Source organism: Rana temporaria, chromosome 7 (assembly GCF_905171775.1).
Source record: "Rana temporaria chromosome 7, aRanTem1.1, whole genome shotgun sequence".
In the NCBI taxonomy this organism is placed as follows: Eukaryota; Metazoa; Chordata; class Amphibia; order Anura; family Ranidae; genus Rana; species Rana temporaria.
Genome location: NC_053495.1, coordinates 158,014,799 through 158,028,301, shown reverse-complemented (window position 1 = coordinate 158,028,301; position 13,503 = coordinate 158,014,799). Strand labels below are relative to the sequence as shown.

General features: G+C 42.4%; 1 protein-coding gene across 1 annotated transcript in view; it reads left to right on the top strand.

The window, feature by feature from the left end:
* Positions 1-13,299, top strand: part of STX6 (syntaxin 6) — a 29,974-nt gene extending 16,675 nt beyond the window's left edge. Inside the window, exons 5-8 of the mRNA XM_040360243.1 lie at positions 2,209-2,331; positions 5,980-6,086; positions 7,132-7,226; positions 11,437-13,299. Coding sequence (XP_040216177.1) covers positions 2,209-2,331; positions 5,980-6,086; positions 7,132-7,226; positions 11,437-11,513 — 402 coding nt within the window. The 3' untranslated portion in view covers positions 11,514-13,299. The remainder of the gene's footprint in view (positions 1-2,208; positions 2,332-5,979; positions 6,087-7,131; positions 7,227-11,436) is intronic.
* Positions 13,300-13,503: the final 204 nt, after the last annotated feature.

The following is a 13,503-nucleotide window of genomic DNA, read 5'->3' as shown; positions in this document are numbered from 1 at the left end:
CTCCTCTTCTCAGGTCCCTCTTCTGTGATCATGGCCCTTCAGTGCCCCCACAGCAAGCAGCTTGCTATGGGGCACCCAGGCCGAGTCAAAGCTCCCTGTGTCCATTCAGACAGAGAGCCCTGCCCCCTCTCTCCTGATTGGCTAGCTGACCTTGATTGACAGCAGCGGCAGCCAATGGCGCCGCTGCTGTGTCTCAGCCAATCAGGAGGGAGAATCTCAGATGGCTGAGGCAGTAGTGGACAGGGGTACCTCAGGTAAGTGTTGAAGGAAGGAAATCACCGCTCCAGGTGGGTCAACTATGCAATCACAGGCTGACTCAGGATACCGAGGGTGCTGGCAGTGCACTAGGCATGCATAAGAATTGAAGAGAAATGGATAGCCGCACTCCAATAACCGTTGAGGTTGTCTTTATTAAACGAACAGCAGGTACATCACAGGGTTACAGCAATGGGAACAAGGGAATTGCCGACGCGTTTCGCACTGGATTAGTGCTTATTCATGGCTTAGGTAAGTGTTGGGGAGTGGGGTGGGCTGCTGCACACAGAAGGCTTTTTATCTTAACGCTTTAAGATAAAATAAAAAACTTTTGACTTTACAATTCCTTTATCGCTAGACACGCTTAACACTTGCGCATTCGTTTCAATGGCTGGAATAAATTATTATGGCCAATAAATGAATTAATGCTTAAGTTCTTGACGCTCCTAAACGCAATTGCATGCATTTACAAGCATCAAGAGTTTTTACAGACAAAGCGCCAGGAGGAAAGGCATGTAGGAGAGATGGCCAAATGTCCAGTGTGCATGAGGGCCTAATGCTCAGGCAGCAATCGCATGCGAGTGATAGTCCCTGGACACAGACTGCCTGCATTCATGGCTAATCACTTACATGTGATCGCAACCAATTAAATGCGAGTTGGCGCAAATAAGCTGCAAGAGCCAGCAGCCTCCCATTGCTTTCAGTGGGGCTGCCTAGTTGCAGCTGATCGTGGGAAACTCCTACTGGGGTTCTCACAGCTGCTTGTGCATAGGGATGCATGGGTGTGAATGGACCTTTTAGTCCAGTGACAAATTCAGTCTAAAATCGCTCTCCCATACCGTGCGGATATCTTTGGTGCACTTCTAGTCTTGAAACCTGACTTTATTTTTATTTTTTTTCTGTGGCCTTACTCGTCAAATGCATAAAATGGCTGCAATAGCCACTCAATGTATTTTTACTAGGGGCTGGATTTTTACACTCGCACCCATCCGTTCGGTGATATTGTCTGCACTGAATGACGCTAGAAGGGACGAGCTTCCAGTTTCAGAGTTGTCATTTCCTGGCCTCTGTGGTCGAAAAAGAAACCGATCAAGCACAATATGTGCTTGACTAGCTTTAATGGGGTACAAAGGTCACATTGGGGATCTAATAGACCCCTAATGTCACCCTAAAGAGGATCTGTTGTGTCCATTGTGCTATCACATAGAGGGCACACATGGCCCAGTCTCTGAAAGATCTATCCATGCTTGTATTTAGTCTAATCTACCAGTTCTTTATATATGCTGGCGATAGTAGAAAGAGTTGTATGTTACAAAACTATTTAGTAAAGAGGACCAGCAAAAAAAGTTCACGTAGTTCAACCTATTCTAATAGCATTGTGATACTGGTCATCCAGGAGAAGGCAAAGCTAAACAGCTACCAATATATGCCCAAAATAGGGGTACAAATTGCTCCCTGAACTTATTGATTTTTATATTATAACTTTCTCACTGATTTTACATATGGCGGTTTTTGTCAAAATTATGGATTAACCTTTTACGTTAAGATCTAGATCAGGGGTCTCCAAACTTTCTAAACAAAGGGCCAGTTTACTGTCCTTCAGACTTTAAGGAGGCTGGACTGTGGCCAGAGAGAGCAGATAATGCCCTGGTGTCAATGGGAGTAAACCATGTCCCATCGTTGGTATAAGTGGGAGGAATGTTTCCCCTATGTTTGTATCAGTAGAAGGTAATAGTGTCTCATCAGTGGGAGGAACAGTGCCCCATTATTGGTAGGAATTATGCCCGGTTGTTGGTGGCAGTGGGAGGAATAATGACTTGTATCGGTGGGAGCAATTGTGCCTCAAGGGCCAGATAAAAGCAAGCAAAGGGCCACATCTGGCCCTCGGGCCGTAGTTTGGAGATTACCGTTCTAGATGCTAACCATTTCTAATGTGATTTTTTTTTTTTGCAGGCACTTTTAGGTGAAGGGACAAGACGGGGCTGGAACAGTGAGCCAGACAAGTACAAAGGACTGGACCAGGAGATCCAGTCGGCAAACTCACAATTTCTAGACGGGCAGGCCTCACAGCAACAGGTGAGATGTCCATAATACAGACAGAGTGTGGCAGGTATAGTGTCCAAGGGTGTCAAAGTGTATGTCGGCAAAACAAAAAACATGCAGTACATCTCTGGAACACATGCACATGTTCCTAAGCCTTGTGCCTTTTAACTAGGGTTGTCCCGATACCACTTTTTTAGGACTGAGTACAAGTACCGATACTTTTTTTCATGTAGTCGCCGATACCGAATACCGATACTTTTTTTAAATGTCATGTGACAGTTTTCAAACCACAATACAGACTAAGGATATTTTCTTTAGAATTATGAAGAACTCTAACTCAAGACATTATAAAAGAATAAAAATGAGTAAAAATGAATAAAAATGTTTTATTTGCTTGTCACGCAGTAGTAAAAAACTCAAAGAATTTTCATAGAACATGTTGATAAATACAAAAAAAGTATTCTATTTAGGTATCGGGAGCATTTGCGCGAGTACGAGTACTCCCGCAAATACTCGGTATCGGTCCCGATACCGATACTAGTATCGGTATCTGGACAACCCTACTTTTAACCCTTTCACTGTCAGCTGTTTGTGTGTTTTTTGCACACATACTTGAATTAGTTATTTCAGATTAGTGAAAACTCCAAACGGTGTGTTTTTTTCCCCTACCTTTAAGGCAAAAGGCATAATGAGCTAGTATGCACCGCATACTAGCTCATTATGAAATACTTGCCTTAGAACGAGGCATCGGTAACTTACCTGGTCCACGCCGAGGGAGATGACATGTTGCCTCGGTGTGTCTTCCAGATATCGCGGCTCCAGCTCTGTGAGTGGCTGGAGTCGCGATGTCATCACTCCCGCGCGCATGGGTGGGAGACTTCTTTCCGGCAAAGTCCGGCGTCTGCCGGACTTTCAGAATCCCAGATGCGCCGCTGAAGTCAGCGGTGCATTGCAAGGGGTATTCGTTTTACCTACAGGCAAGCCTTATTATAGGCTTACCTGTAGGTAAAAGTCAAAATTTTGACTATACAACCACTTGAAGGTAAAAAAACACGAAGCTTTACAACCCCTTTAACTGTTCGGCCGCCGTCCACTGTAACAAAGCCCCGCCTCCGCCTCATCTGTAGGATAGACGGAACACTGATACAATGCTGGGAAACTAAATCAGTGTTCTGTCTATCATGGACTAGGAGGCGGCGGGGCTTTGTTACAGTGGATGGCCGCCGAACAGTTAATACTGCATGACACAGCGGGAGACCGTAATCAAAAGGTACATGAGGCTGCAGATGGGCACAGTGAGGCTGCAGATGGGCACAGTGAGGCTGCAGATGGGCACAGTGAGGCTGCAAATCGGCATTGTTTACCAGTAGCTGCTGCATTTCCCACCCTAGACTTATACTCGAGTCCAATACGTGTGTATGTATGTATATGAGGTAAAACATTTCTGTTGCATGGTAAGTTGTAACTAATGGGTTCTGTATACCTCTTTTTGCTCCTGTCATGATTTATTTTAATGTGTTCTGTTTAAAAGCTTGGTGGTGGAATATGCTGTGACTTAATAAGTATAAAAAAAGAGGTAGGTTGAATAAACAATGAGAAATCAAATGTACACCTGTAAGATATTTAAAGGGGTTGTCGGCTTTCTAGAAAATGGTAGCTTCTTATTCAGATTCCCCCCCACCCACAAACACACATCTGGCATCACATCAGTGGCAATATAAACAACACTTTTGAGATCACTCCGTCTTCCTAAATAATTGGATCACAAAGAAACAAAGACCATGTAAACTTTGCTATGACAGGAAAAAGATCCAAGGAGACAAGAGCTCACAGTTAATACCTCGTTATCACTGGACATGTGGCTTTAAGTCTGTGCTGCCCAGCACCAGGACATCCTCTGTGCTTTTTCTATAGAAAGTGAGCGGGAAGGACATAAGTCTTTTGCACCGCTGGGTTAATGAATGCCTAAAAGAATGATGTTGGGAAGAGTGAATGGCTTTGTATCACGCAGTGTAAATCCACCTCTATTCTGCAGATTACCTCTCCTGTGGAGTGCCTGTGATGAATGCATTGTGAAATGGGCACTGGGCTAAATACACAACTCCATCCAGATCATAATGATCATATTCGGATTGCCAGCCTGTGGCCTATAATTCCATAGTTCCAGATGTCCGTAGTGCTACAGTCAGGATTACATTTAATTTTTTTTCTTTTGTAATATTTCAAGCTCTGCAGATGAAGCCAAGCTGTGTATTTTTAATACTTGAGCAGCCCATAGATGAGTCCTTTTTTTTTTTTTTCGTTCAACCAGCGGGTTGAATGAAAAAGATGGACTCGATTCCCCCATCCACGCACTTAATGTGGATGGATTTATTCCCCCCCCGCTGAGCTATTGTACTCTAACATCAGGGAGACTTACCCACCATCAGAATACTCTGATCAGCGTTTGTAGGCTATAGCCCGATGCTCTGATCGAGCGGGAAAAATTTGTCAGGGCAGCTGTAGAGAAGTCGATTGGTATATTAACTTCTTTACAACCACAGTGCCAATACATGGCTCGAAATTCTGCATTTTTTTTTGGTTCCTTCTACAAACAACAAAGCAAATCATACATGCCTGGAGTACCTGTTTTTTTCTTAAAGGGAATCGTCCGATTTCTAATTGCACAAAAAAGCATCCCAAATTCAAGCATGTTTAGTAACCAAATTATTTTTTTTGCGTGCCAAGCAAGTACTAACTCCTATAGCACTATATATATATATATATATATATACATACATACATACATACATACATACATACATACATACATACATACATACATACATACATACCCCCCCCACGAATCCCTCTATTCGTTAGACTGTGACACCACTGCTAGCCAGACCTAGCTCTAAGGTGGATGGAGCTTTAGGTGGTGCAAACATGGTCAGTGGGAAGATACAACTACACCACTCACTCTCCCCCCCCCCCCCCCCACCCCCTTTCATCTTCAACCTAAGGCCTGTACACACTGGCCGAATATCAGGCGGCATCGGCCGGTTCAGGCGGCATCGGCCGGTTCAAAAGAAACCAGCCGACATTCAGCTAATGCGTACGGCAGCCAGTCTTACATAAGCCGGACGTTCAGCTGGCTTCTCTCGAAAGGGGCATGACCAAAAAAAGGTCTGCCGATCGTCATCTGATCAGCGTTCTCAAGACAATGTGTGAGAGCGCTGACTGGTGTGTTCTGGTGGCGGGAGGGGAGTGCCTCCCTGTCAGAATACAATAGCTCAGCTGGGGATATCACTGTACTAACATTGCATAGTTAGTACAGTGGCGCCTCCTGAGCGCTTGTTTTTTTTTTTTTCGTTCACCCTGCTGGGTTAAATAGAAAAAAAAAACAAATAGCATGTACCAAGGTTTAGGGTAGTGGTCAGAATGCCACCTTTACAGATGGCTAAAAATGATCTGTGTGATTGTGCAATTGGCCCCACAACTTGTGTTTGTTGTTCTGAGGTGTGTACAGTAAGGAATTATTTCTGAACCGCAAACTTTTTCCACCTTGGGAAATCTAGGTTTATATTAGGACGCATCTCCAAGGCTTTCAAATGCTCTTTTTGGATTTTTTTTATTGCCCTGGTTGTTTCTAAGTATATGTGGTGTGACACTGCTGATTTGTCATCTCTTTATTCATATTAGATGATCATGGAGCAGCAGGACGAGGAATTGGGGCTGGTATCTCAGAGTATCGGAGTGCTGAAGAATATGTCACAACGCATTGGAAATGAGCTGGATGAACAAGCTGTGTGAGTGTCCAAATAACTAGAAGCTTAAGTTGGTGTAGAGGGAGTGAAAAAAAAATATAGGAATCATTTATTACATTTTTCTTCAAAAAAATAGAAATAATTTTCATATATATATATATATATATATATATATATATATATATATATATATATATATATATATATATATATATATATATATATATATATATATCTCTCTATCTATCTCTCTATTTCATTCAATTAAAGAATATACTCCTTAATTAATCAAGTGAGAGATAGATATATATATATATATATATATATATATCTATCTCTCACTTGATTAATTAAGGAGTATATTCTTTAATTGAATGAAATAGAGAGATAGATAGAGAGATATATATATATATATATATATATATATATCTATCTATCTATCATTTTATTCTTTAATTAATGAGTTTAAACGAATATGAATTATCAGTACTTTTTGAAGCAGTGTTAAAAAAAATAGCTTGGTGCATATTTGGCAAACCTCACCAACCCCCCCACTGAAATGCATTGCAAACACAGCAGGAAAGCAACAAGAATGCATCCGTGTTGCTTTTTTGATGCATTTTTTTGGAGTCACATGACCTATGAAAAACATACCATAATCAAGGTAAAAATGCAGCAAAATCACTGGCGTTTTTTAGCAGCCGTTATCAGCACAACGCTAATCACACTATTTTTGGCGCATCAATGATGTATTATATTTTTAAACTCTTTTGACTAAACCTGCTATTTTTTCCTTTAAATGCGCTATTGGAACCCGCCAAGTATTATACATTAACAGGCACTTGGTTACATTTATGCTTCTACACGTTCCCGTCTTTTTCACTTTGTAGTTAATGTACAGTGGAGGGCAACATACAGTTTTTCAGTTATCAGCCATTTTTAGGTTGAGAAAAGGTAACTTTTAATATAGTTGTATAGAACTATGGTAGTTGTATGTAGCAAAGGGCAGCACAATATTTGAGTATAGTGCAACTGAAATATATTAAAATCTTCAGATAAAAACGTTTGCCGTTTTTCTTCACTTAAGGATGCTTGATGACTTTTCACATGAATTGGACACAACACAATCTCGAATGGACAATGTTTTAAAGAAGCTGGCAAAGGTGTCTCATATGACTAGTGGTGAGTTAGAAATGCGTCAACCAAACATGGTTCTATTAATAGGATTGTTTCTAGAAATGCCATTTTTAAATAGTACTTCTAAATGTAAAGCTGTGTAGCTTGATCAAAATATTCTATTTGGGCTTCATGCACATGGGCGTGTTTGCCTGTGCATTTTAAAGTGGTATTAATGGTTTGTGCTTTTTTTTTTTTTTTATGACAAACAAACCGTTGCACAGAGCAGCCCTGATCCTCTTCTACTTGGGTCCCCCACTGGTGCTCCTGGCTCTTCCACCTTGACCAGTGCCCTCAATAGCAAGCCGCTTGCTATGGGGGCCATAAGACACCTAGAGCTGCGGCTCAGCCCGACCCCTGCTCTCTCCTCATTGGCTCTCTGGCTGTGATTGCCAGTGGTGGGAGCCAATGGCACTCACTACTGTCTTGGCCAATGAGGAGAGAAAGACCCAGGACATCACTGGGTCCAGAGGGGGGCTCATGTGAGTATGGGGGAGGGGGGAAGCAGCACACACGATTTTTTTATCTTCATGCATAGAATGCATGAAGGTAAAAACTTTCAGCCTTTACAACTACTTTAAATATGTTGCATATTTCTGGTGCTCGTGTTGTCCTGGAGCTGCATACGGCCATCCATAGGCATGAACCAGTAAAGGTGGCTGTATGCAGCCAAGCGCTGCTGTGAAGGTAAAGTAGCACAGGCGTAATATTCTGAACGCAGGTACTGTGCATTTAAGGCTCATGCACTACTTTTCTTTTTGTCACTCAATCTCACTCTTATCCATTCTCATACATAGCATTGTGGGAATGTAATGTAGAGACATTGCTATTTAATAATACCACCTTTAAACAGAAGTATGGGAATTTATTTATTTAAATTTTTTTCCCATAATCCTACTTGGGTGGATGCACAGGAGTCCTGTGTGTCTTTTGGTCCGTTTCAGGTACAAATTCAGCCCAAAATTTGGTCTGAAATGGGACTTCAAATGGTAAATGGGGGGTGGACCAGACCCCTGCTGTGAGCCGCTGCAATCTCTAGTGTGAACTCAATGCAGCCTTATTGGTGCATTGGATACCGTGGATATTTTCTATAGGAGTTGTCTTAAATATGGTCATCTCTGTATGTATGATAATGTTTATCCGATTTGCTGTATGAACATGTTTTCATTGCTAGTGTGAGCTTCCATTAAACATTAGCTCCGAATGAAGATGAGTGGATATTTATCTGTGTTTCTTTTTATTATTATATACCCGAAAGTACAAATTTTCTATTTAGATGAGATTTGGTAATATTACTATTATTCTGCTCACTGTTTTCCTTGCTGCAGGAATGCCACCCGCTGTGCTATTGTGTTCTGTTTGCAGGATGGGTTCATCCTGGCCGGCAGAACGCAATGAATGCTGCTAGCGGCTATAGCGGGCAGTATTCTCATGTAAAAAAAAAATTCCGACAGGCTGGTTGTACCCAAGTCGATCCATCAATCGACTTGGGTACAATCAGCCTTGCCCCCATACATGCATCTAATCTGTACTGGTCCCTGTTGAACCAAACAAATTTTCGATCCATGTATGGCTGGCATTACTGTTGGTTAGTCAGACATCTCATGACATTAAGAGGTGTGTGTGTGTTTTTTTTTTTTTTTACATCCTTCTTTCTTAGGTGGATGCAGAATTAGTCCGATGCGGCATCTGTCCCCTGCCGAATCTAAAACTGAGAACCGAGCGATCAAACACTGCTGATTGCTCAGCTCTCGGAGCTCCCTGAGCAGAAAGCTGGTGACTGTCAGTCCCTGCTCTCTGTTGTGCCCCCCCCCCCAATGCTCTCTGGAGTTTGGTGCCAGTCAAGGCATGTGGGTGGATCCCAATGGACCAGCTCTGTGGCATCAGCCGACAGCTGGCTTCAGCTCGCTGTCTGCTAAAAACGGGTCACGGTTATGCAGAATGAACTGCCCTCCTGTGATCCATAGGTGAAGTACAGATCAATGAGCTTTGGCTATACCTCTCCTTTAAGGAACCAATGAAAAGGTGTCAGGGGAAGGACCAAGCTGTACCTTCAGACCTGGGTTCCCTTTTTGGATAAGTGAATGCCATAGCTGCCAAAAAGTAAGTACCCACTGTTAGGTCTTCAAACTGTTCAGAGACCTTAAGTTTAAAAACGGGGGGAGAGCTTTAGTGTGGTTGAAGCCATAGGTATTTATTGGGCTTATTCATCTATAGCCATTGTATAGAAGGTGTAAGGATGTAATGTTCACACCATTCAGTGGCCTGATGGGTAAAGATCAGCCCTTTAAAAACAGCACCTGTAATGATTGAAAATGCTTGTTGTTGAGATTTTAATTCCTCTGTGGGAACCTACCGATCTTTAAATTTTCTCAGTAAGAAATGGGGAAAAAACTCCCCTACTGAGGCACCGTAGCACAAATTGTAGAAGGATGTATGATGGGTCCCGGGGCTTTTGAGGATGGCCAGATGTCTTCCCACCTGTTCTCAGGAAGACATCTGCCTGCCCATGGCAAGCCTAAGGCAAAAACTGGATAACACACAGTCAGCCATGTTTAGCAGCTCTATTTTGCATTATGTACCGCTAGTGTGTGTTTGTAGGTATATGTGTGGTACAGTCCAGTTCTTTTTCTCATTAAAGTGTACCTGTCATAACATAATGTAAGAGTTGGATACCGTGCAAAGTTGGCATCATTCTTACCGTTCGTAATAAAAGGAGGTAATAACTTCTCTTATTCTTCAGTGTTGTGGTTAGGTGTTCATGATAACATTTGGGGCATTGGGGTCAGGATAAAGGCAAGTTCTAGAATCAGAGGCGCAGATCTGCCATTTAGTTAGGGGGACACTTATATATATTTTTTTTTTTGGATAGAGTTGAAAGGGATTTGACCGCTTGCCAGGTATTTATTGTCCAGTTTACCATTATCATTGAAAGTAAAAGAAAATCCCAAATTTTGGGTTATTCCCAGAAAAGTAATAGAGGGGTAATTGTCCAATTGGGACACTAGTTCTGCTGACTATGGGGTCAGTGATTTATCTGACCAGCATTCTAACCCTCCCTTAGGCCCTTTTCACACTGGGGCGTCCGGCGGAAAAGCGCCGCTATTTTTTGCGGCGCTTTACTGTCGTATTTGCGGGGGTATTTGGCCGCTAGTTGGGTGCTTTTATCCCCCATTAGCACCCGAAAAAGTTAAAACTACCTGCAAAAAACAGCAGCGCTTTTTGCCGGCGGTGTAGCCGCGGTGCCCATTTCAATGGGCAAGAGCGGTGGAGGAGCTGTATACACACCGCTTCTTCACAGCTCCAAAGATGCTGCTAGCAGGACTTTTTTTTTTTTTTACCGTCCTGCTAGCACACCGTCATCTGGGCTTTTACACTGGAGAGACAGCAGCGGCTGTTTCAGGGCGCTATTTTTAACGTTATAGCGCCTGAAAAATGCGAAAGCGGGTCTTTCTCTCCAAAATGAAAAACATAAGTTTTGCCTATTGCCCTATTTTAAAGAATTGTGTCACTATACTCATTTAGGGAAAGTGGTAGGTTCTCTTGAAACTGACACCATTTGATTCTTAGGTTCACCATGCTCTGCCACTGCTTCATTGCTTTGTTGGGGCCCTCGATAAATAGTAGCCAGTCTCCAGGGCCTAACATTACCATGACATGGAGCTTACACAGGATGAGGACTCCTGGCTCCAGGGTAGTGCAGAGAAGATGGATATCACTGGGTCTGAGGTTCTTCTTTCTAGAGAACATTTGCTTTGGAGAGCGATCTGTCATTTCAGTTTTGTATGTTGTACCTTGGGAGTTTCCTCTCAAGACCTTCTGCTCTCTAGTTCCCTTGTTCAACTCCAGGACTTTTCCAGAGCCTCTCCCATCCTATGGAACTTCCTACCCCAATCCGTTTATCTCCTACTCTGTCCATTTTTAGTCAATCCCCGAAAACCCACCTCTTCAGAGAAGCCTACTCTGCCCCCACCTAACAACCATACTTTTTTTTTTTTTTTTTCTCCATCAGCTCATCCCCCACAGTTATTTCCTTTTGTATTACTTGACACTCCTTCCTAGATTGTAAGCTCCTAATGAGCAGGGCCCTCTGGTTCCTCCCTGTATTGATTTGTATTATAACTGTACTGTCTGCCCTCATGTTGTAAAGCGCTGCACAAAATGTTGGCGCTATATAAATCATGTATAATAATTAACACTTGTGTTCTGTCTGCAGATCGCCGCCAGTGGTGCGCCATCGTTGTGCTCCTTGCTCTGCTGCTCGTGGTGCTGATCCTTTTCTTTGCACTGTGACTTACAAGCTTACTCCTTCCATGGAATTCCAACAATACATTTTACAGTATCACAACAAACTAAGGTGTATTAATGTGTGAATTGGCATTGCCGTGACAAAAGGGCATTTGTGATTTTTGGCAATCAAGTGACTACAAGCCGCAGCACCATCTTCAGGAGGTGCAGGACTATGGCGTCCCCTATTTTTCAGAAACTTGCTACAACACGCAGAGAGCCCGACAATTTTTCTGCTTTTGTCCTAAGCAGTTTACACACTGGATTACTGCTGTCTGTATTCTGTGTTCCTGCCTCATCTTCCTTTCCAAAGGAAACACGCCTGAGCTTGCCTGTCTGCCGGAACATAAGCAAAGGAGAAACCTTGGGCCTGTGGCTCCGGGGTGTACTGTTTTGAAAAGGGGAGATTTAAACCACATGTGACGTGACGTTACTGCAGAGCTGCTTGGCTAGGAACCATTAGCATCTGGAATAAATTACAGGCCTGCTTCAGCTTCCGGCAGAATGGAACTTGGACGTGGCCACAAGATCTGTTTAACGCTAGTACCATTGCGGTTCAGGGCTTTATTTTTGTAAGACCGTGTGCTACGTTATATAACAATGCCTGCATTGATTCTGCCATTACACATCTGTGGCCAGAGGTCCTCATCTGCTCAACAAGATGCCTTTCTGAGAGCGGGGGATGCAGAAACAAAGGCCCTGTCTACAGTACGGGAACATGGATACCATGACATTAGAAATCCAGGAGATTTGATCATGAAGATTGAATTAGTATGACAAGGATGCTTCACATCTGGAATGATCTAGCCGGATAGGGAGTGCCGTTGAGTGAGATTACGGTTTATACAACTGTATTATTAAGATTTGATGATAGGACTGAATCTGTGTGCACTCTACTGATTTTATTTTTATATCCGTTTTATTGATAGGCAGGCTGTGTTGTCTTACAATTGCTAATGCCACTTTACACCCCTCCCCCCCACCTCAAGCTTTTGTCCGTTGCCTGCCTCGTAGCGTCTTTACTGAATGTGTTTTTGTCCCTGTCTGTTTGTACCATATGTGTTGTAATTAACCACATTCTGTCGAACCAAACACTACATCTATTCCAAACTCTGGGAACTGTCATGGAAAGTTGGCAGCATCCGTTATGTAAATCTGTTTTTGAGCCGTTGGACACGGCCGGCTGTTGTGAATGAATCGTCACCTGAGACTTTATTGGCTGACATCCATCACGCTATTTATTTAACGAAATAGTGCTAGTTCTGACAAATCCCCAGACTTCAGGAGGAACTTTTATTGCTTGGTGCTAGATATGAAGGATATTTTGATGACTTTGTAGATTTATTTAAGGTAAAATTGAATATCTTAAGAAGTATGGCTGTTTGAGCTGTGGGAAAATGATCTGTCAGTTGAGAGAGGGTTCAAGAGCTGACCTTTGTCACAATAATCACCACGGCTACAATTAGTCTTTACTTGGACACGTCTCCATTAAAGCCCCATTTGTTGTTTTTTTGTTATGCCTTATGTCCCATTGGGAACATTTACCCTTATTTCCTGTCCCAGACACGGATAAGGCCTCCTGCCAGAGATCGGTGCTGTCAATCAGACCTCATTAGGTATTTGTCTACTTGAGAGCAGTGTGCTCAGACAGCAGTGGGAGAGGAGGGGGCGCTATCAATCGTGTGAGATCATCAACCGAACCAAATGATCCATGCACATGGTCCCTTTTTAAAATGTGGTGATGGTTCAAGTTCATCTCCATGCAAACAACATACACAGATTACGTGTATGTGTATATATATATATATATATATATATATATATATATATATATATATATATATATATATATATATATATATATATATATATATATATATTCTGTGAAAATTAAAGATTAATTCCTCAATTAATCGTAAATTTTTTTGATCGATCAAAATTCTTTTGATTGGTACTAGTGGTGCAACGGATCGTAAATGATGCGTGATCCGAACGG